Genomic DNA, 23,956 nt, shown 5'->3' with positions numbered 1-23,956 from the left:
GGTTTACCTTTTCTTGTTCCTGTTCTACTGTTAAAGTCTTGAGCTTTATAATATACATTGGGAGTTGGGTATAAATAAGGGTATAAATACATGTGTTTCATCACAGTTTTCTCTTTCTATTAGTCACAGTCAGATGAGAAGGCCCTCATTGCAAAGCTCCATCAGCACATTGTGGCTCTTCAGCTCAGTGAGTCAGCTGCTTTGGGCAAACTGGAGGTTTCCACCTCTAACATCCAACAGTTGGAAGCCTACAAGCTGCGTTCAGAACAACGACTAGATGCCTGTGAGCGCACTCTGTTCCTCACCCGCCAGGAGGGCAGAAATCGCTCTAAGCACCTACGTCAGACCATTCAGTCACTCCGTAGACAGTTTGCTGGAGCTCTGCCGCTTCCGCAGCAGGAAAAATTCTCTGTGGCTATGGTCAGCCTCCAAGAGGACAGAGCAAAAGCCCAAGAGGAGAAGAAGAAGGCAGAGGAAGAGAGGAGGAGGGCAGAGGGGAGGGCAGAAGAACTGGAACTGAGACTTCGAGGTCTGGAGGAGCTCATTTCAACACTGAAGGATGTGAAAGGGGCCAAGAAGGTCACTGTGCTTAACTGACATATAAAAACACTTCCACATCTTGTCCACAACTCATATGGTACAATTGCTGAAAAACACTCTGCTGTGTGTAACTTTAAACAGGTAACAGAGTGGCACAAGAAGCTGGAAGAAGCTCATCTGCAGGAGCTGCGGAAAGGTAGGGAGCTGGTGGTACAGAGGGAGGAGATCAGGCATCTTAAGAACCTGGTGGAAGAGCAGGAGCGAACCATCCGCAAGCTGGAAGAGGATATTGTGCAGCAACACACAGTGAGATAATAACTTCTGGGGATATCGATATCGTACACACTCAGAATGTGCTAATAATAATACAAAATCACAGACGTGTTCTTTGTTGTTTTAAAATAAATAGACAAACACAAAACAGGTTAATAAAAAGTATTATTGTTGAATGATATCACAATTTTAACTATCTCGCTTGTTATGAAGTGCATAATAAAGAAGTAAATCAGTAGTATTCTTGTTGATGATGAAAACTATTCCCTTTGTCATGTAAAGCTTCAAGAAGAGCGCCAACTTGCATGGGATCAGCGAGAGGTGGAGCTGGAACGCCAACTAGAACAGTATGAGAAGCACCAGGATGAAATTGTGAGCGGTGTGGAAAAGGTAAACTGTTTATAACCATTGTAAACATTTACATTTACCAAGTAAACATTTTTCAGCTCTTTTTTCAGTTTGCAAATTTGTTCATCTAGGCTAGGATTAGTTTTCGTGTTCAGTTAATTATTTTTTAAAAATATTTACATTTTCATTTTTCAGTTTGAGGAAGGAACAGGCTCCCTGCCAGACCCAAGTCTACCACTTGCTCATCAGTTAGAGTTTGCTTTGGGAAAAATCAGAGAGCATGTCCACACAATCTTAGACACAAAGGCCACCTGCAAAAGCTTGGATGAGGTATTCAGTCCTTTTTTTATATTTTTTCCTTTAAATTGAACACAATCCAGATTATTTGAATTCTCCTTCACCTGCAGAAGTTAAAAGAGAAAGAAGCAGCTCTATGGAAGGCAGAACAGAACATCGTATCCAGGGATAAAGTGATCAATGAACTGCGTCTTCGGCTCCCAGCTTCTGCCAACAGAGAACGCCTACTAGCTGACCTTGCTAAGCACGAAGAGGGTCAGTCAGGCAGTCAGCCCGCCCTCAAACTGGCTCACCAGACCATCAAAGACCTCCAAGGTCGACTTGACAAAAAAGAAGACATGCTAAAAAAATATCATAATCAGTTGGCTTACGCCAGACAGGTACAGTGATACAGAAAGAAATACTGCATACACATATTATTCTTAACATATTTATACTGTGTGCATTAGAAATCTTTGCTTAAGTTAAATATGTGTTACTTAAGTCAAGTTTAAGCCAGGTATGAAAGAGGTTTTCAGATCCTGTACTTTTTTTAGTGTTCTTACGACAGTGTAGAAATCCTGCATTACAAGTAAAACATTTGATATTACAGCAAATATTATATTAACTGTTAAATGTCAAGCACCTTGAAATGTAATGTAAGTCACATAACTAAGTTTACATGAAAAACAAAAACTAGTAAAGGACAGGTTCCTTAATTATCCTGAATTATAGTACTTGGGAAAATAAAATACGGGTAAACATTTTATATTCAAAGGATTACTCTGTTCCATTTTAACTACACTTTACTGATCTCAGGATCAAGAGGAGATGATAACGAGACACCAGGAGGAGCTCAGAATGCTGCATCAGAAGCTGGACTGCCTCACAGACACTTCCCTGGACCGCTTCAAACAGACAGCAATGGTATGCATGTGTCCATGTCTCCAATGTGAACTTTTTGCACATAAGGAATAGAGTGAGCAGAATATTAGCAGAGCTCTAACAACAGGTTTGTTGAATACTACAGAATTATTACAGTACACTGAAAGAAAATAGACTTGAGGCTTAAGTCATCTGTACATCTACAACACACTGCAGAAACACCACCTGAGATGCTCTGTAAGGCTCACGGCAACATTGGTGGAAATCTAGTCTCATGATATCAGACTAATTTTATCATTTATAGATTTCACTTTTGAATACAATTAAGTCCTATGTGCCAGTTACAATCTGCCAGTGTTTAATGGGAAAGCGTAATTTAGTCCAGAGAGTCATTAAGTCTTGAGGCTTAATGAATGCTGCGTTAAATTTCAAGCTGTGCTTTGATGAAGCATCAATAAGTGCTGTGTTTTATCCCCTTGCTTTTTGTTTTTCAGGAACTGATGAAAAAGCCCGCTATTAAAATGCCGACGTCCAAGCATCTGGAGCGTCTGGCTGAGTTAGAGCAGACAGTAGCAGAACAGGACATCTCACTCTCCTCCGTCACAGAGAAGCTGACGCTGACCACTGCTGAGCTGGAGCGACACAGAACTGCCATGGAGACACAGGCTACCAAACACACTGACGAGATGTCAAAGTGATTATCACTTTTTAAAATTAACTTAGTGGTCTACTAATTAAAGTTAGAGCAAGATCAGAATTGTTTGTTTCTTTTAATCAACACAGCAATGATAAAAACATTATAAGCAACAAATACAAAGGCTTTTAACAGCTGACTAAAAATATGTATATTCAGTGTTGACAGGAAAACTGTTAAATTGCATTGCATTATTGATAGTAAACTTTGTAGGTGTTGGTATTTTACTCTGCAACTTCATAAACAACTGAACCACGAGTTTTGCAAAAGTCAGTTTAGCTGAACAAGAATGTGACATCCATCCCGTTTAGACCCAGACTACCAGGGATTTCAGCCAGGATTATGTCTATGGTGTGAAAAGCTGTAGTAATACACGGGACATGATGTACAAAGCAGCAGGGTCAGTGCCAGGGCACAGTTCAGCGCTCTCCACAAAGTATCCTTCATGCCTTTTCTTTAAAAAGTTCAGACCTTAAATACTCTTACAGTATCTCAAATATCGACATTCAAAGGTTTAAATTGTTTACGGAGAAAACATTTTTGTTTTCTTTTAACAAAGTATACATAGAATAGATTTAGTACAAGAATACATATTCTTTTTTTGTGTATGGAAAATTCCACTTGTTGCAAACACTATATAGCTTCAATCAAGCTGCTAATGTCAGGCAGTGATTAGATGAGTAAGGTGACTTAAGGGGTTAAAAGTTTAATTAATAAGCAGCTAAAGCAAAGCAGATTAAAGTGGGCTTTTAAGAGTTCGGTAGTACATTGGAAACTTTGTGTACCTCTCACATTAGGACACCTATTTACCTACTTATAACATGAGTGGGACTGGACAAATCATTCAAATATATTTTACACATCTCCAATTATATTGAATTACATTGTGTGAATATGGGCACCTTATAAACAATTGATTATGTATATCAGCGTTTTTTTACTAATACATATTCAAATATGTTCATCCAGCCATCCATTTTCTTAACTGCTTGTCCATAAATCCTTATTGATCCTTGGTTTAATTCTCTGTAGCATCAATGTAATATTATGTACCTTTTTATACATATTTTTAAAAGATATGCTCCATAATTACCTCTCCTTAATGCAGAGAGGTACTTCCAAAGAACACCCCCTTCTTACCAGTCAGAGAAAGTCAAACCCTGTGAAACACATTGTGGTGATATTGTAGAAGAATACTTGAAAGTGTATAAATCTTAACATTGGCTAAGAAAGGTTTTATTAAACTAACAGTGAGGATTTGTTGCAGGCTTGAAGAGTACCATGCTGCCCAGATGAAGGCTCTGACTGGTGAGACTGATGATCTGAGAAGCCAGATTACCCAAATGGAGAAGGAGATGAACTACCTAAGAACTGAGCTGGAGGTCCAGAAGGAGGCTAACATCCGCTCCCCGAGCAACACTATGAAAAACCTGGTTGAACGACTCAAAACACAACTCACCCAGAAAGAGAAACAGCTCAAGGTTGTTCTTTCTTCAGCTAAATGCTGAAAAGCTATGTTTCCCTTTAGTGCTTCTGTTTCTTTTCTGGTCAAATATGTTGATGCCAGGTGGACTGATCTGTAAATGATTAGTTAAAATGAATCTCGATCGAGTGTCTTGGACTGAAAGCCTGGAAAACTAAAAGTTTGTCTAATATTCACCCAGTGTTAATGAAACTGAACAAATATTGCTTTTCAGTCCTGTAGTTAACAAACAGGAGGTCTTGGAAAAAATGTATTTTTAAGGATATAGTAACTATTTTTCACTTTTTTATTTTTTAAGTTCTGTAATTGTTCACATGAAAACAATATTAACTGAAATGAAATCTGTCTCTGTCTAAACTGTCTGATCTCTGTCTTGTCAGGCTCTTAGTAAAGCTCTGTTGGAGCTTCGAGCAGAGATGACATCTGCTGCAGAGCAGCAAGTAATAGCAAGCGCTGCACAAAAAGAAGAAAGTCTCAATGTACAGATGTTGATTGACAGACACACTAAAGAGCTAAAGGTGAGAATCCTTCATCATCACAACATTCTTATTTCATTATTGTCATTATTAAAAGCTAAATATCACTTAAAGGAGGATTTAGATTACACAAACATAAAATGAAGGAACTCCATAATCCAACGTAAATATGTGTCTGTATATTTGTCAGCAACCTGTATTGCATTCATACTGCATCAAGTATCAGGATAGAAGTTTAACCATATGGTGAAGTTGATGAACACGTACCATATGCCAGCCTTTTTGCACGCACTGCTGTTTGCCATGTTGCAACTACAGTCCAACTATACCTTATTTGTTTCATTCACTGACACCCCGTTGGATTCTCAGTCAGATATGCAAGGTCAGAAAAATGTGTCATATTTTCCCCAAGTTGAAAAATATATGCTCTGTAGTCTGTGTATATTTTTATTTGCCCCAATGACATTTTGTTTTCAATTGGCACATACATCTTTAAAATAAAGACCACAACTACAATGAAAACAAGATAATTCCCTAGAACACATGGGCACAATATTTTGTTTGGCAGATGCTGTTTAGAAAGGAATGTTTGTTGATAATATTTGTGACTTATTGGTGTAATTTTCATTATTTTTGGAAATTAAAGGAGTGTTATGGCAGAGGGAATAATGTAGGTGCATCAATGCAGTTAAGAAAACTATACAACATCAGCAGATTTTAACTTGAAAAGACTCTCCAAAGGGGCGGGTACAAGAACTCAATGAAGAACTTCAAGCTGCAAAAGAGTCTGCCAAAGTGGCCAGAAGCCGAGAGAACGGCCTAAAAGAGCAAGTGGACAGTCTGAACCAGGATCTTCAGAGGAGTCAGAAACTGCTGGGACGCCTACAGGCAGAAAAGGAGGAGAGGGAGCAGGAAATCCAGGAGCTCAGGCAGCAAATCAAGAGGCTCAGCAGTACCCTTCAGGTTAGTATCTCTAAAGAGTTTGGAGTTACATACTGAGTAATAGGTTGTGAGAGGGCAAGCAGGTTGGTTTGACTTGGATGTGAATTGAATGTGTTCTTGCTGTTTTTATTACATACTGTAAATACAGTAGAGTGATGCTTAACCACATGACACAGCCACTATCAGCATAACATCATTTAATTTAGTTAATCACGTCCTTCTGGTTCCACTGTGCCCTTTCTGTGAAAAATATGAATTATGTTTCTCTGTTTTTGGATGTTAGAATCAGCTACAACCAGACGGGAAGGGGTCAACCATTGAGCATCTACAGAAGAAGATCCAGAGGCTTGAATCTGACTTGGAGAGAAAAGCAGAAGTAAAAAATGTCAAAGAAGATCATGGAAAGGTCTGATCATCAGTTTTGTCAACACAACTTATATTACGGACGTTTTAGTACATTATTGCTAGTACCACTATTACCATTAGCTGCATGTTCAATGGATGTACAACTTGTGTCCTGTAGACAAAAGAAGAAATTGTGCGGTGGGAGGAGGGTAAGAAATGGCAGGCCAGGATGGAAAAGGTGAAGAATTCCCTGAAAGAAAAAGAACGAGAGAAAGAATCCTTGTCAAAACAGCTCAGCACTCTTAAAGATCTTTATGGCAGGTTAGTAAATACATCATGCTGGACATTTATTCTTCCTTCATGGTCTTTGTAAATGTGACTTAGAGCTGCAGTTGGTAACAAATGACAACATAAAGTTTTAGAAATTAGAAAAACAAGACCATGGAACCAATTTTATGTTTTTTTAATGTTGAAAAACCTTTCCCAAGGTGTCATTGTAGCATTTCCTTTCTGTATTTTATTGTGTATGCAGACTGGAGCAAGAGAAGAGTGCACTTCAGAAGAAACTGAAGGCTCGAGGTGTGACTGCTGATCAGGTGGTAGGTGTGCGATCTACTGAAATGGAAAAGGAGATTGAGGAGCTGCAGAAAAAGAACTCTGACCTGGAGACACAGATTCTCACCATTAAGTACGTATCATTGTTTAATTTGCCCTAGTTTTAATTTTGTGGCTTCCTTTAGATATGCATGAAGATTCACCTTCCTTGCATATATGTCGGTGAAGTTATCTGGAACTTGTAGCCATAACTCAACTTCCAGATCTTTGTATATAGTTATAGATTTATAATTTATGGTGTATAACCTTTATTTTCACTTAGAAAAACACATAGATGAACAGGGGGCGTGTTTTTTTACATACTGTATGAAACTGAAGTGAGAACCAATCCTGTCCATTTAATTTAGTATTTTCTGCTGTTTTTGTTGGAGGCTTTTGCTACTGTATCTTCTGTTTTGATATACTTCTAAAAACTTAAGCTATCTGTAAATGTCATCCCTCCTACACCCTGGCACGCATGCAGCCCTTTATCAGCACATTCTCACTTGCATGTTTCACAGTCAGCACTGTGCAGCCATTGCGAAAGTCCTGGTCAGGTCCATACCAAACATCCTGGACTTCATCTGACCCCATCTGATCCAAAGAAAGTTATCCTGGTCTCGTTTAATTTTCACAAAACCTTTCATCTTCTTTGGCAAAGCTTGAACCTGTGTTTTTTATACATAAATTAAATACCTTTCACTTGAAAAATTGAGTTAGCTAAATTATTTTGAACACTTTTTGGTAATCCGTTTTCTTTGTTAATTAAATATGGTATTATACAAGTATATCAATACATAAAGATCGAGAAGTAATACAACGCACTTTACAAAATGAATAGTTATCTTACATTTCTGCACAAGAAGCTCAATGTAAGCTTGTTGTAGCTGAAGCTGATTACAGGGCCATAAAATCCAGACAGACATTACAATTTGAACTTGCAGGGAGCACCAGGCTTTACCTCGTGATGATGCCATGGAGAATCTGACATTGAGGAACCACTACCTGGAGGAGCGAGTACAAAACTTGGAGAGCCAGATGTCCAAAGAGCCTCCATCAAGACCCTCTGTAAGTGCTTATCAACATACATACCGTAATCATTCCTCACACTCGTGAGGATGAGGAATGATGCTGGGATTTTTTATACTTATACTTACAACTCACAGACCAACATGTAGTCACATCTTTTACAAAAATGTATAAACTAAACAACCTATTAGGAAACAGAAGCAGTAATTGGTTCTAGTCAGTTATATTTAGACGACAATGACGTACAGGAAGCTGTTAGCAGTGTACAGTGAACAAAACATTTTCCCTCCTCCTGTACATGTAGCCCTGTTCTAGATAAAGAATCCGATGTTTTCTTTTACTCTCTTTTCATCATTCTTTCTTTTCTTGGTGTACATTCTTCTTTGCTGGACTTAATTTGATTCATTGCCTGTGAAGATAAAAAGCCCCCCCTCCGTGGCTTTGAGAGGGATTTGCTCTGTCACATTTGATGTTGTGGACTCTGGACCCTTCCGTGCAAGAAGCCCTGACGCTCTTGAAGACTCTGCTGACCATCAGGGGAAGACGAGGCAAAACCAGACAGACAAAGAAACTCAAACCGTCTTTATCGGAGCAGAGGATGTTTGCATTGAACAAGGGCGACTGAGCCCTGATATGACAGAAAACACAGCAGCTGACAGAACTGATGGGATGGGAGAAGAGGACACTGAGCATGTTAAAGCTAAAACACAAACAGAAGCAGATCATGTAGAAAATACACAAGACATCACATGTGCTAATGATCTTTATGTGGTTGAAGAACGGGAACAAAACACTGTGCTTATGCAACAACCGACCACGAAGGAAAGTGAGCCAGAGCCTGATGATCCATCAGAAAGACCAGCACCAGGATCAGCTATTTCATCCTCTGAGCCAGCCACATCAGTGACGGGCAATGAAACAAGGAATAATGAAGGTATTGGTGATTTAGATGGTGGAGATACAGATGATGATGATGATGATCATTATGTGGGAATCGAGACAGCAAAGCCAGGAGAGGCTGAGGGACCAGTTGAGCTGAAAGATAAAGAAGTTGAGACTACACACGGGGCACCAGTGGACGATAATCTCAAACAATCCTGTGTAGCAGAACCAGATGTGGATCCCAGCACCACACAGTGCAAAGACCCTGAGAAGTCGACAAGATCAAAAAGGGATGAGCGTGTAGAAAAACACGGAAGCAGATGTCGTAGAAAACTGAAGGTACTCCAGGCGTCTGTAGTCCCTGAAGTGATAGTGCCGTGATAGCGCCGTGATAGCATTGCAGTAGTGTTAACGCGAAAGTCAAGACATTAAAACTAAGGAGTAATTGGCTGTGTTAGTAAGTTGGTGTTTTCCTCCCAGTTCATACTCCTTCATAAAGGTTTCTGTGGCCATGTGTAGGTAGAAACTGTTCCATGGCCAAAAAACAAGGCCATTTATTTAATCATCTATAGAGTTTTTGTTAGAGAAAATGCAGTGTTTTCCTCCACAGCAGTTCTAATAATTAGCATCTTTCCATTCATTTCCTCATTTCATATCTGCTTTCTTCTAGACATCGGGTCAAGGCTCAGGCATTCCCTCACAGAGGGATCAGGACCTCCAAAAAGAAAATCTCAAGCTGGCCTCTGAGAATCTGGAGCTGCGATTTCAGCAGGAGCAGACCAACAAAGACTTGCCAAGACTCAAGGTGAGCAAACCCTTTTTTTTTTTTTTTTTTTTTTAACACCTGTAGCTTCATACTTTCTGCATCAGTCTTATCTTATTATCTGCAAAACAAAACTAATAACATGTATCTCAAAATGTCAAACTATGGTTTTAAAATGTAGACCTGTCAATATGACCCGTCAATGATTAAAGACAACTGATGCTTTGAGAAACAGCATTTACAACTTTTAAAATAATATTAAAAAGTAACTAAATTCTAATGATAACTTGATATTACCTAGTTTCTTCCTTATTTTTTCCACAGAACCAAGTTGCAGATCTGAAGGAGATGTGCAGTGCACTGAAAAAGGAAAAGGCAGAGGTGGAAAAAAAGCTGGCTCACATACGTGGCGTAAGTTAACTCAGTGTGCTTACTAAATTACTAAACGATAACCCTACATCCATCTAAAAGCTAAAAATAAAGGTAAAACGCCCTCATGAGTTGTATTGTGTTGCTCATCAGGCTGGTCACAGCGGTAAAACAGTACCTGAACTTGAAAAGACCATCGGGTTGATGAAGAAGGTGGTGGAGAGGGTGCAGAGAGAGAATGAGACACTGAAGAAATCCAGTGCACCTGCAAATCAAGACAAGGTTGCTGCCTTGGAACAAGAAAATGAAAAGCTAAAGGTTGTGGCATCATCACACGTCAGTGTGTTAACTTATTTGTTGCCTTACTACAGCTGACTGAGGGAACATTGTTATTTTAGGGTGACTACGAGAAACTGAAGAGTCGAAGTGAAGCTGAGCTGAACTCCAAACTTGAATCTAAAACCAAAGGACTGGAGAAGATAGTGATGGAAAATGAACGTCTCCGCAAGGAGATTAAAAGGGTAACTACACACGTTAAGACCATAAGAGGACACTTTCTGAAAGTAAACGTCCTACTGCTTAACATTTTGTAAAAGTTCTTAATATTTAGTAAATAGATTCCAAAACCAGATTCTGTCTCAATTCTGAATCGTAAAGACTCACTCAAGATTTGAATCCTACAAATAAGTAAAAGTTAGAAATGAATACAGCAAAAACAGGCTTCGGTAATTCAGAGCATATGCCATCCAAAGCATTTGGTGTCTCTCAATGTTAATGGCAGTGCAAATTATTTATGTTCCAGCAGGTGGTGTATGTGTGTGTATGGGTGATTACAATTCACTCTGCATTACTGGAGTTAATGTGCCTATAATAGTTTGTGTCCTTTTGAGAACATTAATTTCTCACTTGTTATATAAAACTGAATGAACGTCTTTGTCTCTGTTGCCCTACCTGGATGTGCATGTTCATGTTGTTCTAGGAAATGGAGGCTTCAGAGAGGCTGAGAGTGACAAAAACAAGTCTGGAAGTGAACAACGAGAAGCTTGAGGCAGAACTGGAGGAAACCAAACAACGGCTCCGGGCAGCTCTATCCAAATCCATCCCAGAGGGAGCAGATAGTAAAACCTGGAAAGCATCTGTGGTTACAAGGTTAGCAGACTCTTTGTTTCTGCTTAAAATTCAAATAAACACACATATAAAACTCTACAAAGTACATACTTACGTATTTACCACACTCCATTACAGCAGCCTTGCTCAGATTTCTTGGGGATTGAAAGTGTTGAGGCTACGTTTAGTTTAGATTGTGAGCCAGTGGTTGTTTGTCTTCCATCTGCAGAATGTTTGAGAATAAGATGAAGGAGCTGGAGAAGGAGCTCTCCCACAAGACCTCAAGTCTCTCTGAACTCAAACAACAGCTGAAGGAAGTGACCGAACGCGAAGAGAGAGCTCAGATGAGCATCCGGCAACTTGAAGATCAGGTACATGTCAAAGAACAGTTTAATAACATTATTTATTAAATTATAGTATAATATAGTTGTGTATGACTTAGTAGTTAGATGTGTTATTTAATTTAATATTGTGCTTTAATTAGGGACTCTATAAAGATGGAAGGAATAATGGTAAAATCCACATATTCTGACTTTTCGTACTCCCTAAAAGGCAGAAGCTTCACAACTCCACGGTTCTAACCCTTCCTGCAGTACAAATCAAAATTCTGAAAGCAAAGTCACAAGTTGATAAGTGAATAAATCTTCGAATGAACGCTCTTCTGCAGAAGTCATAAACTCTGTAGTCAAAGTCTATTAGTCATGGTAATCCAAAAACATAAAAAAAGACCTGTGTAGATGCATTTACATTGTTATTTTTTCTTAGGTTGACATGATAAAACGCTTTCCTACTGCTGCAAATGGTGATGCAGGATTCATAAAGGATTTCCAGTCAATGAGGTACGTAAAACTACTGATAAAAGTAGTAGTATCTACAGACATCACAACACGTTACTGTGTGGATGTATATAACCGGATTGGTCTTGAATGCATCAATGATGACTTTAACAAATATGTTCTGAGGAAAGTAATTATAATTCTTAGAATTTATAAAAAGCAATAAAATTAAATAATTGTTAAATTAATGTTCTGTGCATCCTGCAGATGTTAATAAATCACTGTCACTGTTGTATAAGAAATGATTCAGACGTCTTAACTAAACCAAATTAGTGCAAACAAACTGCGTTTCCATGGCCATAATTTCCAACTCTGATCTTTTCTGGATTACGGAACTTGTGGAAGTGAAATGTTACTTCGACGAGTCAAGTTCTTTATCTTCTCTTTAGATCGGTCATCACTGAGCTGAAGAAGGAGAACACAGAACTGAAACTAAGGCTGAACGAGACATCTTCGAAACTAGGTAAGACTCCCACAGCTGTTGAAAAATTAAGCTTTGTGAGATTTATTTGTGATTTCAAGTAATACTGCTCAAATGTTTTTCAAAAGACAGCTACAGGATGACATTACACAAGTTAGCGTTTTCCTGGTTCACATTCAGAAGTCCATCGACTTTAACATGTTTCTGTATGTGTTTTAGCATCATAATGACCTGCATTTTATTAAACTACAGTAACAGAATCTGCGTTAAATAACACTACACGAGACAACATGTTAAGTTTAACCCAAAAGAAGCATCTTACTGTACTGTAGTTAGTCTGTTGTCTATTTTGTGTTCGTAGATTATGAGAAGCTTAAAAACCTTCTGCGGGCATCTGAAACGGAGAAAACCAAACTCCAAACTGAGGTAAATAAGATGAAGAAGGAACTGGAGAACTTCGACCCAACGTTTTTTGAAGAGATCGAGGACTTGAAATACAACTACAATTTAGAAGTGAAGAAGAACATTCTGCTGGAGGAACAGCTGAAGAAGGTGTGTGATCAGTTTGGTGTAAAAGCTGAAATGCCCAGTGTGTCCATCAGTTAACTTAGGGTTACGGTGCCTTTTAATGTATGAATGTACTTTTGTGATTGTTAGGTCTTTAAAAGGAGCCATATTCAGATAATTTAGATGAGATGTAGAGCTGCAGGGCTGGATATTAAGCCTGGTCCTGAGGAAACTGCTGCTTGTGTTAATACAGGAACAGTTAAAACTTTAGCTACATTAAAAAGAGTTAGTTGTGGGGGTGCGGTAGAGTTCTATATGTTTTACAGCAGCTGAAGATCGGTCTAGATTGCAGGAGATCCTGTGTGAATACACAATAATGTTTGCTCAGGTAACATTACCACAGCAACAACCTTATAGGAAATTTTAATCTTATTTTAAAAGAACTAAACTAAACAGTTAAAGTGACGTAGCTCCTTTGTTTCTTCCATGATGCAGCAGTTTCACTTGTTAATACTATTCTATTGTTGAGCTAATTCGTTATGTAGCCTATTTATTGAGATTTCTTCGTATTTGTATAGGTCTGACATATTACACTGTATTTGTCAATAAAGCAGATTGTTATATAAAAATGAGTTCCATTTAAGGGTTTACACACTATTCCTTTATTCTTTATAGCTGCGACATACAGTATTTACAGTAAATGCATGGAGAATTGAAGCAGTTGCTGAAAATTGGTCGTTTTCACAGTAACGGTTTTTCACGTTATAGCAGAACAACAGCTTTTCTGTGCTGTTCAGTGGCAACTGGACCTAATTAAGAGTCTTGAAGACGCTTCACATCTTATCCGAGGTATTTTTACCAACTCTTCTGGAGACTTATAGACTCTAGACTTTCAAAGTCAGTTAGTCAGAACTGATTAAGCCTTTTGCTGAGAAGCTGCCAACCAGCACACAACATGCAGAAGAGGATCTGCTTTCTGCTATAATGTGAATACAGCGTGAACCTGTAAACATTTCATTCAAGCTTTCTACAGGCTTCAACGTGAGGCTGAACTCTCAACCTGGTCACTTCTCAAATAATATATAAGAAAGCTCTAGTTCTGCATCTGTATAAGATTTCCACTGAGGGAAAAGGTGCTTAGTCAATAAATTACATCTCATCTGGAATTTACTATCAGCAAAACATAAACGTTCACCTTGTCTCAAGTTTAGGGGTCAAACTGGATGTCTTGAATCCGGCTGAAGCGGTGTCCATTTAGTCTGGAGAAGGATGCGAACAAGTCCTTGCTGATGTTATACTCCTCAGCTGTCCCGTCAACATGAATGACCACTGACCTCTCACTAAAGTAGGCTTCCTTCTCTGGCCACCTCAGTCCCAGGTGGTGACGATGAACCTACAAACAACAAGAAAAGAGTTCTACAGCCGCATCTAACATTTGCTGAAGAAAATTCAATCCAACAACAGAAAGGTGGTGTTAACTCCTAAACCTTCTGATGCTGCACTGAGCAGCTCGGCTGGAAGGAAACGCTCCTCGCTCGCTGTGAATACTTTAACTTTGCGTTCTCAAATACAGCTCACAAGAGTAAAGAGTCCAGAGACGTTCAGGGTGTCAACTTTAGTCCTGTTTCAAACCTGCAGTGTCGTCGTACCTTAATGAGCGTGCCGTCGTTGCAGTGCCAGACAATGCCCTCAACTCTGCCCTCTGGACTCTCCTGGAACCAGGAGCACAGCTGCTGGAAGTCCACTGGTGGTGGGTTTCTGATTCTGACACTCCCGTGTGACACCAGGCAGTGCACAGGCTGCTTCTTACTGCCTAAACCTGTTAAGACACCATAACATTATTTTACTATACAGGAATACTCACAGTACTTATTTGATGGTGAACATTTACATAATTCATGGTTTTGACCTCGACACACGAGTCTGATTAGAAACACCTCGATACAGTCTGACATTACCGTACGGGTTCCCATTGATGTTGGTTCCAATGAGCTCCAGTGTTTGTTCCATGAGGGCGCCCAGTGGAACCGCCGCAATTTCCAGCAGATCTTCACTGTCAGCGTTGGGCCTGAGGACGAGAGCCGCCCCGACCTCGTAATCCACCACAGAGGAGTGCCAACAGTACTGCTTGTTGTCCTTCTCCACTGGAACCCAGCCTGAACATTAACAAGAACCCAATTACTACTACTACATTTGACAGAATGAGAACTTGTACCAGGGTGAAATATATCTACATACATGTAATGTACCATTCAGTCTGGTTTTTGTCTTTAAAGCTTAATTTCTTTTTATCCTTTTTGAGTTAACAGATGACAGTTCTAAGTGTTAGGAATTGTTCTTTCAGAGGTTGATAAAGGGTTTAAGGTCTGTCCTACATTCACTCTAAAGCTCATGACATGAATCAAATGGTCACATTAGTGATACGTTTCCCACTAATTCGATTGACTACATCTAAACTGCAAACCATGAGTATTTAACTGTGCTGCATTCCACTTGCTGAAGACCAGACTAAACAGAGACAGGAGCTGAGGGAGGTGCAGTGGAGGTCTGGGAAAACATTACTAGGGAATCTCCAAAGAGTCAGCAGCTGTGTCTAAGATAAGATCAACTTTTTAATCAACTATTAATTATGTGTCTGTCCAAATACTTATGAAGGCTGTTTCTGACATTTCCAAATCACCACAAGCCCCAAATTAAACCTGTGATTTGGAGCCTTAACATATGCACACTTAGATTACTATGTATAACTCGACCTGTGTTTGTGTTGGAGGACGCCCTGAAGACAGAACAGTTAGGACGACCCGTCTTCTCTTAGACAGATCGCAGGTAGAGAGATCGGATGATGATGAGGGGTGTTGTCAGCTCTCAGGATGTAAACTAAATGTGAACTGAGGTGTAATTTTCCCAAAGGGATCAATAAAGTCTGTTGTTATTATTATTGTGGGGGAGGGAAGGTAGTGAAGAACAGGCGGGAAAATAATTCTAAATAATACTAAATAAAAAGTTAGAGAAGGGAGGAGAAAGCACAAGAGCTCCTGAACGTCACTCCTGGATTCACACATGCTCCGACTTTTCTGAAAACATGACTTTCATCCTTCTTTTCTCTTCGGCTGTTCTCTGTCAGGGGTCACCACAGTGAATCATCTGCCTCCATTTAACCCTCTTCTCTTACACCAACTAACTTCATGTCCTCTATAACTAACTACATCCATAAATGTCCTCTACACCTCCTGCCTGGCAGCTCTACCTCTGTTTACAGATATTTTCACAATCTCTGCTCTAAAGATGTCCAAACCACCTCAATCTGACCTCCCTCTGATCCTCTTTTATCAGACAACACACCTGATACTTTTCTCCACCTGTTTCATCCTGCCTGCACACACCTCTTCACCTCTTTCAACTCTCTGTTGCTCTGGACTTTTCACCCTAATTACTTAAAGTCCTGCAGCTTCTTTACCTCTGCTCCCTGTAACCACAGTGTTCTCTCTTATTCACACACAGATTTTCTATCTTACTGCGGCTAACCTTCATTCCTCTGCTATCCAAAGATAGCAAACACCTCCAGCTCTATTTTCCTCCACAGAGGAAAATAGAGCTGGAAACATCACAGTCCATAGAGATTTAACCTCCTCTGCCTGTCCATCCCCAGACCAAGGAAGGGGCTCGGACCAGATCCTTGACACAGGCCCACCTCCACCTTGAACTCCTCTGGCTCACCTCACCACTGTGTTACAGCTCTCATACATGTCCTGCACTACTCTCACGTACTTCTCTACACTTCTCAATTCCTCAGGCATCCTTTAACTTCATCCTCTTTATCTTCCCCACCACTCTGTGTTGTCTGGCTACACTCTCCACTACCAATACTTTGCCATCCCTGACCTCTTTTTATATTATGTCACCACAAGATCTAGTCCACCTGAGTGCTTCTCCCTCCGCTCTAATATGTCACCATAGCCTCTTCTGGTAGAACGTATTCACTACAGCCATTTTCATCCTTTTTGTGAAGTCTACCACCATCTGTCCTTCTTCGTTCCTTTCTTAAAAACCAAACCTCTCCACCACAATCTCATCACCTCTGTTCCCTTCACTAACATGTCTATGAAAATCTGGACCAATCACCACTCTCTCACCTCTGGGTATGATCTGCATCACATCGTCTAACTCACTCCAGAATTTCTCCCATCCTACCTGTGGGGCATAACCACTAACAACACTGAACATCACACCTTCCAGCTTCAGGGTCCTCACCCTGACTCAGACTCTTCACCTCCAGAACGTTCTTGACAAACTCCTCTTTCAGAATAAAGCCTTGTTAACTAGCACCACCTGCTATTTTACTTAATGGGTAATTAGGCACGATCGGTAAACTCCCACGAACCTGGAATGTGTCCGTGTTCGTCTGGTACCGGATGACCGTTGTGATGTTTGACTCTGTGAGCTGGGATCCACGTCTCTGGTACCGTCTTAAAATCTTCCTCTACGCTCCATATGAAACCTGAAAAGCAGCACAAACACAATTAAACTGAACTTCTGTGGACATTTGGCGTCTTTATAATCAGAAAACATTTAGGACGCGTTACACATTCATCATTACACAACGCGTAACGTACCTTTACTGCTCCTGTGAGTGTGCTGGTACTTTTTGAACCTCTTCTCTGCCTGTTTGTTGGGTTTCCTGTCGAGCCGAGCCCACAGGTACGGCTGCCCTGTAGACAAGAGATTAACATGTGGTCATATTACAGATTAGTTTTCTCAAACACACTAAAACATACATTATATTACAAGAAGGAGCTGCGACGGTTCAGCTGTGGCTGCTCTCACCTTTATAGACAGTGATGTAACAGCAGGTGCCGTCCAGTTTTTCTGTGGCCAGTGCACCGTCGATATCAGCCTCCAGAGCAACTGGGTTCACATTCTCAGTGGCGACAACCTGAAATTGCTAAAGACGGACAGACAAATGTTAAGTTTGAGAAAGACGCCTGAAAATCATTTCTGCCACTGTTAGTCCTACAGTCATTTTACCATTTAGGGCATTTAGATTGACGACACACTGACACAATCAGAAAGGCAACAGATTGCTCCTAAACTTATTCTGCAGTATGAGAACCATCAACCCAAACATGCAGTCACAGAGTCTGCAGAGAGGAGAGGAGTCCTGCAGCAGACGGGGCCCCACAGAACCCTGATCTCAGCCTCAGGAAGTCAGTCTGGGATCACACGATTAGACAACATTAAATAAAAGACCTCAATGGTCAGTCTGGAGGCAAACTGTCTGATAATCCGTCCATGCCTCTGATTATTAACCTGTCAACTTTAGTTTGCACCTGCAGCAGAATTAGCAGGAGAGACGGGGCTGAAGTTGGTATCAGACTCGGGTTTTGCTGTGGCAGTTAAGGGAATCCTGACTCCGTTATACAACGGGCTTTTTAAAACCTTTATTTGTTGTAAACATGTGTTGAACATTTTAAAAACACATCTGAAACCTGCTCACAAATTTCAAGGAGACATCTAATAATGCATTAAATCATAGTTTCGGATTTGTGAAAACTCTTTAAAGGACTTTTTGCTATTCAAACCACTCATTTTCTCCAAATACAATAAAGGTTCCACACATCTTTCTATTCTACGTTTTAATAACTATTTTAATTCTCATTGATCATCTGCAGCTGTTTTAAAGAGAATTAACGTTTTAGATCAGGTGTCCCTTAACTTTCCCCTTAACTATCGAATTGGATACCAACTTCACCTCGACTCGGAGAGGTCCGATGTGAATCAGCTGATGACACTAATGAGGCAGAGGCAGCTTTTAAAGGATAAGAACACACACATAAAGTATGTGAACCCTCCTGACACCAACATGAAGGTGTTGACACACACATAAAGTATGTGAACCCTCCTGACACCAACATGAAGGTGTTGACACACACATAAAGTATGTGAACCCTCCTGACACCAACATGAAGGTGTTGACACACATAAAGTATGTGAACCCTCCTGACACCAACATGAAGGTGTGACACACATAAAGTATGTGAACCCTCCTGACACCAACATGAAGGTGTGACACACATAAAGTATGTGAACCCTCCTGACACCAACATGAAGGTGTTGACACACACATAAAGTATGTGAACCCTCCTGACACCAACATGAAGGTGTTGACACACACATAAAGTATGTGAACCCTCCTGACACCAACATGAAGATGTTGACACTGGAGCCTGGCCGCGTTAAAGCCCGTCCTGCTTGTTGTAGCATGCTAGCAGCTGTGTTGCAGCGTGCCTCACCTGACAGTGTCGTTTTCTGGACTGTTCTTCTTTCACCTCCGTCAGAAACACACACGGTATCTTCTGCTGAACAGAACTCAGGCGTCGCATTTTGTGTGTTTTCTCTCACTTTACGTTTAACTTTACACGTTTGTGAGCAGAAATGAACCGGATGTGATTCTTCTTCGCTCCTGTTATTGTCGGTTGATAAACTGTGAGTTTGCTCATTAGCGCCACCGCGCTGCGTGCGGGGATCGGTACAATTACAAGTATCTGAAGTATTACAGTACAGGTTGAAGGTATTTGTACTTCAACCTGAGTAAGGAGTATTTCCAGTTGTGGTTTATTTTAATTTAACTCCTCCACATTCTGAGGAAAATATTGTACTTCTTTTAGCTTTAGTTACTGTCTATCAGGAAATACAGTGGTTAGATAGATAGATAAATAACATAAATAACACATTTTATGAAATGAGTTCACAATGACACATTTCTCTTTTTAAAACCAAATGTGTATCCTCCAGCATGTTTATTGCTACTAGCTAGAACAAATTAGATGAATATGCATGTAAGTAGTACTAAAAAAATACTTTTTAGGCAAGTATTATGGAAAACATAATTCTTGTATTTAATAGGTAATGGTAATATATAAGTATAACTATTTTAATGTTATTAAACATTAAAATAGCTGCTGCTCACTCTCCATACACACTTCTGCAGTCTGTCCAATACAACAGCTCTACAATAACCTTTATCTTTACATGAAGTTGATACTGTTGTTGTGAATTCAGTTAAAAGCAGCTCATGCTCAGATATTCAAATGAATTGCATTAGATGTAAAAGTGAACCTAATAATTTAGCACTAGGTTTAGAGAAAAAGTCCAAAAGATGTGCAGTGTTTGAATGTAAAGTGAGTAAAAAGTGAACTCTGCATTAATTTAACACCTTTACTGCCATTTATCTGGTAACATCAGTACACCACCGAACATCCTCTGCTCAAATATCATAAAGCTAGTTTGTTCTCAGGTCTGGATTCACACAGAGCATGATGTCACTGGAGTACTTCCTGTCTGAGTCGACTTCTTCTTCCCCGAGTCGACTGTGCAGGTCCATCTCACTGTCAGTGTGTTCCCACATCTCTGTCTCCATGTCCTCGTTCTGCTCCGAGAAAATATTCCTTTTCCAGAAGCACAGGGAAAAAACATTAAAAACACGAGGCTCTGAAAAGCAAAGCATGTTAAAAGTGGAGGGAAATGTTTCTGTATATTTTAGGGGTGTCTGGAAACAGGACGCACCGTTTGCAGTAGCACACAGCACCTGCTGCTGTCAGGAGTGGGAAAATGACGCCAAGGACGATGATCCCTATGTATAAAGCTGAGAAGATGGTACACAGTTACATGCATCACTTCACATCGGAGCACATTTGATACTTCTGGTAACTAATGAGAGCAGAAGATGTGCACGTACCTCCTAACGAAGGCTTTGCAGAGTTCATAGAGGGAGAAAGCACCGATTCAGTGGTGACAGAGAAATGGGAGTCATAACCAGAAGCATGAGTGGTAAAACTGGCAACACTGGCTGACGAGGTACTGAGGTGAGGAGATGTAAGAATAAGGGTGGAGAATGTTTTAAGAGAGGTGGACGTGGGGGGAGGCCTCGCTGAATGTGTCGTCTTAACCAGGAGAGTAAAGGCTGAAGGGAAAGACGGCTGCTCAGGAGCTTCTGCTGCTGTTGAAGTTGGAGACGTGGATGTTGATTTGATCAGGTTTGTTGTATGTGGCGGAGTTTGGGTCCGTGTTGAGGTTTGTAGATGGGTTGTTGTTGTTTTCAGAGTTTCCTCTAAATCTGTAGGTGATGAAGAAAAAAAGATAAGTTTAATAAACTTTGGTAACGTCTGTGGATTCTCAACAGAACAGCAAAAACACACAGAGAACGTTGAGAACAATAAAATATACAATTTTATGATTAAATTATGTTTAATGTGCAGATTGAAAATCACTGTAGTATAATATACAGTGCAGTAAATAAATAGTACCTGACGCATTGAAGCAGAAGACGGCAAACTTTCTGTCTTCATTTACGTTCCATTCCACCAGCCCAGTCTTGCCCTTTCCACAGTTCAGGTCTGATTTAAGTCGTGGGACGACTGCAACCTTTTCCTGTATCCAGCCAAATCTGTTAAAAGTACAAACACCACATCCAAACAAAAACATCGAAGTGTCAGGAGGTGTTGGGAGTAAGAAAGAGGGGTGTCTCTCTCAGACATTAGCTCTTAACTACTAGTACAGGTTATGATAAGGTGAAATATCTCTGTAAGGTGAAATAGTAGAACACACGGTAGAAGACGGGGAACAATGACAATACCAGCCTCTGACAAACCATAACGACAGATCATTCGTCATTTAACGAACCAAGTGTCGTCTACATAAATTCTCCAGTAATGAAGAAAAATACAGTAGAAAGAAAAAGCAAGAGAATCGTGAACCAACATGAAAACATCATTCCAACAGTGAAGAACGGTGGAGGGAGCATCATGATTTGGGCCTGCTTGGCTGCCTCTGGACCTGCTCTGAATGAAGGGATGCCACAGAGTTCCTCCTGGATGTTGTGCAGGTCTGATCCACATGAAGAGCTTCGCTTGGTGCCAAAGGTGGTTTAAAGAGTTAGTAAAACACTGTTTCACTTACTTCTTTCCACCATCACTCTGTAGGTTTAATGGTTGTTTTCCTGACTCTCTGTGTTTTATCAGCTTAGAGATCTTGTATCTACTGATACTTTGTTGAAGATCAGTTCACATTTCAAGACCAGTAACCTGGAAATTGCTAGTTCAGATACTTTTTCTTGCCACAGTACATGAGCTACATTTTATATTGTCTGTAGACAAATTCTACAGGGGAGAGGACTGCTGGCTGCCCATCAACCACCCAGACGTTATTTTGGTGAGACAGTGACAAATCTCATGTTCCAGTGTTTATCAGATGATTCTTCTCAGGGACAGTATTAAGACCTGACCATGGGAAAAACATCCAGACTTCAATTCAGGATCTTTTTCAGACGCTTCTTCCTTTAAAGGCAAATTCATTTCACAAAGAAGTCTAGGAATGAATGTGTTGACTGTTTTAGCATTAGACATTCTTTCCTTTTCTATTTAAGACTGAGTCAGACCTGTTCTGGGAATCTGCTGTTTGGTAGCGTGAGAGGAAAACAGCATGTTTAGCCACTGAGTGACAAATACTAACTTCTCTTTGAAAATAGCTTTCACTTGTATTTGCTGCAGCCACAGTTCAGAAGAACCGTTTGAAGCTGTTTGGTCACAGAGTTACACTGGCTCTGGTATCACTCGTATCCTCAGCACATGCTTTCAGCCTACTTGCACGTCTGCAGTCCTTGGAGTAGCGCTCGCTCCATCTGGACTCGGGTCGCTATGGTGACGTTCAGAACAAGGCAGGCGGCGGTGGCAGCAGTGAAGTTCAACGTGTATCTTCCTCCTTCAATAAGCATGAAGACGCCGGCAAATCCGTGATGTTGAGGCACTGGTGAAGTTTTGAAAAACATGAAGCAACAATAGTGTGTTACGCCTGTTTGTTTAAGTTATCGTAATATATGAAGCTCAAGGATTATGTTCTTTCTTCACTGCTCCTTTAAAAGTATTATGATTTGTGATCATTTTATTATTTCAGAGTTAAATTTCATGAACTAACCCTAAACCTAACCCATGAACATCCACCACATTTTAACAATACATTGATTAACACCTGATGATGCATTTGCACACTAACAAAAAGTCTGTATAAACACTGCTCTCAGTACTTGTTCCTGTATTTTGATGCTTTTATCCAACTTTGACTTAATAGAATTTGACTATAACAACACAAAAATGTGCAGAAGTTAAACAGAACTATCTCTTCAACACTAAAAAGACTAAAAAACATTCACAACTCACCTTTCTCCAGACTGCACTCAGAGGTAACATAAAAGGCCGCAACAAAAAGGACCTGAGTTAAAGAGCTCATGTTTGCCATGTCCTCTAAGACACAAGTGTAACTGAAGTGGATGATGGTTAGATAGAAAGAAAAGGAATGGAGGAGGACACCCTCCGAACAAATGGGATATGGATGAGCAGAGGAAACAGGAAGCAGAGGTTGAATCTGTTGGGTGCCCCGTTGTGAGATAACACCCACATCAGCAGGAGAAAGACCCTCACAGTGGATTTCAGCGTTTGGTCCAAACCTCGTAGTTTGGAAACTCACAGATTTATATATCTGCTGAATATATGAGCGTCCTGTTAAAAGTAAAAACTAATTGAGGAAATATTAAAGCAGGATAACAGGAAACAATTGGAGTTAACTTGATGCTCCAAGAGAAATAAAAAGTGCAGCTTTGTCAGCATTTCTCATCAGGCAGCGCAGTAGGAAAGAGGACTTCCAGCACATGTTTCCTGTGCTTCTGTTTTTCATGTCATTGCTCTCTTTGTAACCCCCTTTTTCCCCTTCTCTGTAATAACATGGAGTTGAAAACTTAGCAGCACAAGCATCCAATCGGAAAGTCAAGGTCACGGTGACCTCACGTCCACCCCTTCTTGTGGGCGACGTGTCTCGGGCTCCACCTTCAGGAGATTACTTCAAAATTTGGCAAAAACAATTCACCAGGGCTCAAGGTTGAAGTGATTAGACTTTAGAGAAAGGTGAAGTTAGTTCTGTAAATAAAATGTCAGCTCCAGTCACAACTCGATAATCAGACATTTTCTGTAGTGGAAAAGCATCATGTTTGTCAGAGAAACTGTAAAATCAGGAAACACTCATTCTCATCCCAAACAGAGGTTTAGAGTTAAATCTGACACTTTGTGTTAGTGACCAGCTGTTTTACTACGTATAAACATCATTTCTAATCATTGAACGTGTCTGGTCCTTAAATACAC

At 40.2% G+C, this 23,956-nt stretch overlaps 3 protein-coding genes across 4 annotated transcripts in view; 1 reads left to right on the top strand and 2 right to left on the bottom strand.

Moving 5' to 3' along the window:
* Nucleotides 1-13,427, top strand: part of cep290 (centrosomal protein 290) — a 43,036-nt gene extending 29,609 nt beyond the window's left edge. For both annotated transcript variants that reach the window (XM_026365328.1, XM_026365327.1), the window contains 23 exons: nucleotides 124-579; nucleotides 682-846; nucleotides 1,096-1,203; nucleotides 1,357-1,491; nucleotides 1,569-1,838; nucleotides 2,257-2,364; nucleotides 2,817-3,016; nucleotides 4,284-4,497; nucleotides 4,880-5,017; nucleotides 5,717-5,938; nucleotides 6,201-6,323; nucleotides 6,441-6,583; nucleotides 6,795-6,950; nucleotides 7,801-7,924; nucleotides 9,438-9,572; nucleotides 9,855-9,941; nucleotides 10,053-10,217; nucleotides 10,298-10,420; nucleotides 10,879-11,048; nucleotides 11,236-11,377; nucleotides 11,772-11,845; nucleotides 12,232-12,305; nucleotides 12,625-13,427. In XM_026365328.1, the coding sequence (XP_026221113.1) occupies nucleotides 124-579; nucleotides 682-846; nucleotides 1,096-1,203; nucleotides 1,357-1,491; nucleotides 1,569-1,838; nucleotides 2,257-2,364; nucleotides 2,817-3,016; nucleotides 4,284-4,497; nucleotides 4,880-5,017; nucleotides 5,717-5,938; nucleotides 6,201-6,323; nucleotides 6,441-6,583; nucleotides 6,795-6,950; nucleotides 7,801-7,924; nucleotides 9,438-9,572; nucleotides 9,855-9,941; nucleotides 10,053-10,217; nucleotides 10,298-10,420; nucleotides 10,879-11,048; nucleotides 11,236-11,377; nucleotides 11,772-11,845; nucleotides 12,232-12,305; nucleotides 12,625-12,869 (3,777 nt within the window). In that variant the 3' untranslated portion in view covers nucleotides 12,870-13,427. The remainder of the gene's footprint in view (nucleotides 1-123; nucleotides 580-681; nucleotides 847-1,095; nucleotides 1,204-1,356; nucleotides 1,492-1,568; nucleotides 1,839-2,256; nucleotides 2,365-2,816; nucleotides 3,017-4,283; nucleotides 4,498-4,879; nucleotides 5,018-5,716; nucleotides 5,939-6,200; nucleotides 6,324-6,440; nucleotides 6,584-6,794; nucleotides 6,951-7,800; nucleotides 7,925-9,437; nucleotides 9,573-9,854; nucleotides 9,942-10,052; nucleotides 10,218-10,297; nucleotides 10,421-10,878; nucleotides 11,049-11,235; nucleotides 11,378-11,771; nucleotides 11,846-12,231; nucleotides 12,306-12,624) is intronic.
* c6h12orf29 (chromosome 6 C12orf29 homolog) lies at nucleotides 13,417-19,250 on the bottom strand. Its single transcript, XM_026365330.1, has 7 exons — nucleotides 19,061-19,250; nucleotides 17,595-17,712; nucleotides 17,384-17,479; nucleotides 17,152-17,268; nucleotides 14,729-14,926; nucleotides 14,420-14,589; nucleotides 13,417-14,163 (listed from the first exon to the last, which is right to left on the bottom strand). Exons 1-7 carry the CDS (start codon nucleotides 19,148-19,150, stop codon nucleotides 13,978-13,980), a joined length of 975 nt encoding a protein of 324 aa, XP_026221115.1. The 5' UTR covers nucleotides 19,151-19,250; the 3' UTR covers nucleotides 13,417-13,977.
* A 314-nt stretch (nucleotides 19,251-19,564) lies between these two features.
* lyve1b (lymphatic vessel endothelial hyaluronic receptor 1b) lies at nucleotides 19,565-23,090 on the bottom strand. Its single transcript, XM_026365971.1, has 6 exons — nucleotides 22,982-23,090; nucleotides 22,409-22,571; nucleotides 21,074-21,213; nucleotides 20,506-20,883; nucleotides 20,334-20,412; nucleotides 19,565-20,215 (listed from the first exon to the last, which is right to left on the bottom strand). The coding sequence occupies exons 1-6, from the start codon at nucleotides 23,058-23,060 to the stop codon at nucleotides 20,050-20,052; spliced, it is 1,005 nt and encodes a 334-aa protein (XP_026221756.1). The 5' UTR covers nucleotides 23,061-23,090; the 3' UTR covers nucleotides 19,565-20,049.
* Between the last annotated feature and the right edge of the window lie 866 nt (nucleotides 23,091-23,956).

The sequence above is a fragment of the Anabas testudineus genome, chromosome 6 (assembly GCF_900324465.2).
Source record: "Anabas testudineus chromosome 6, fAnaTes1.2, whole genome shotgun sequence".
In the NCBI taxonomy this organism is placed as follows: Eukaryota; Metazoa; Chordata; class Actinopteri; order Anabantiformes; family Anabantidae; genus Anabas; species Anabas testudineus.
Note: the sequence above shows the minus strand (reverse complement) of the source record. Positions and strands in the feature narration are given on the sequence as shown.

Bases quoted from the DNA above. Each gene is read 5' to 3' on its own strand.
- lyve1b (XM_026365971.1), bottom strand. From the start codon at position 23,060: ATGGCAAACATGAGCTCTTTAACTCAGGTCCTTTTTGTTGCGGCCTTT. The intron at 21,214-22,408 runs GTAGGCTGAAAG...TACTTTTAACAG, and splicing joins CAAGGACTGCAGACGTGCAA to ATTTGGCTGGATACAGGAAA. The intron at 20,413-20,505 runs GTACGTGCACAT...CCATCTTCTCAG, and splicing joins TGCAAAGCCTTCGTTAGGAG to CTTTATACATAGGGATCATC.
- c6h12orf29 (XM_026365330.1), bottom strand. From the start codon at position 19,150: ATGCGACGCCTGAGTTCTGTTCAGCAGAAGATACCGTGTGTGTTTCTG. The intron at 17,713-19,060 runs GTGAGGCACGCT...GTCCGTCTTTAG, and splicing joins CCAGAAAACGACACTGTCAG to CAATTTCAGGTTGTCGCCAC. The intron at 14,164-14,419 runs GTACGACGACAC...TGTTGTTTGTAG, and splicing joins ACGACGGCACGCTCATTAAG to GTTCATCGTCACCACCTGGG.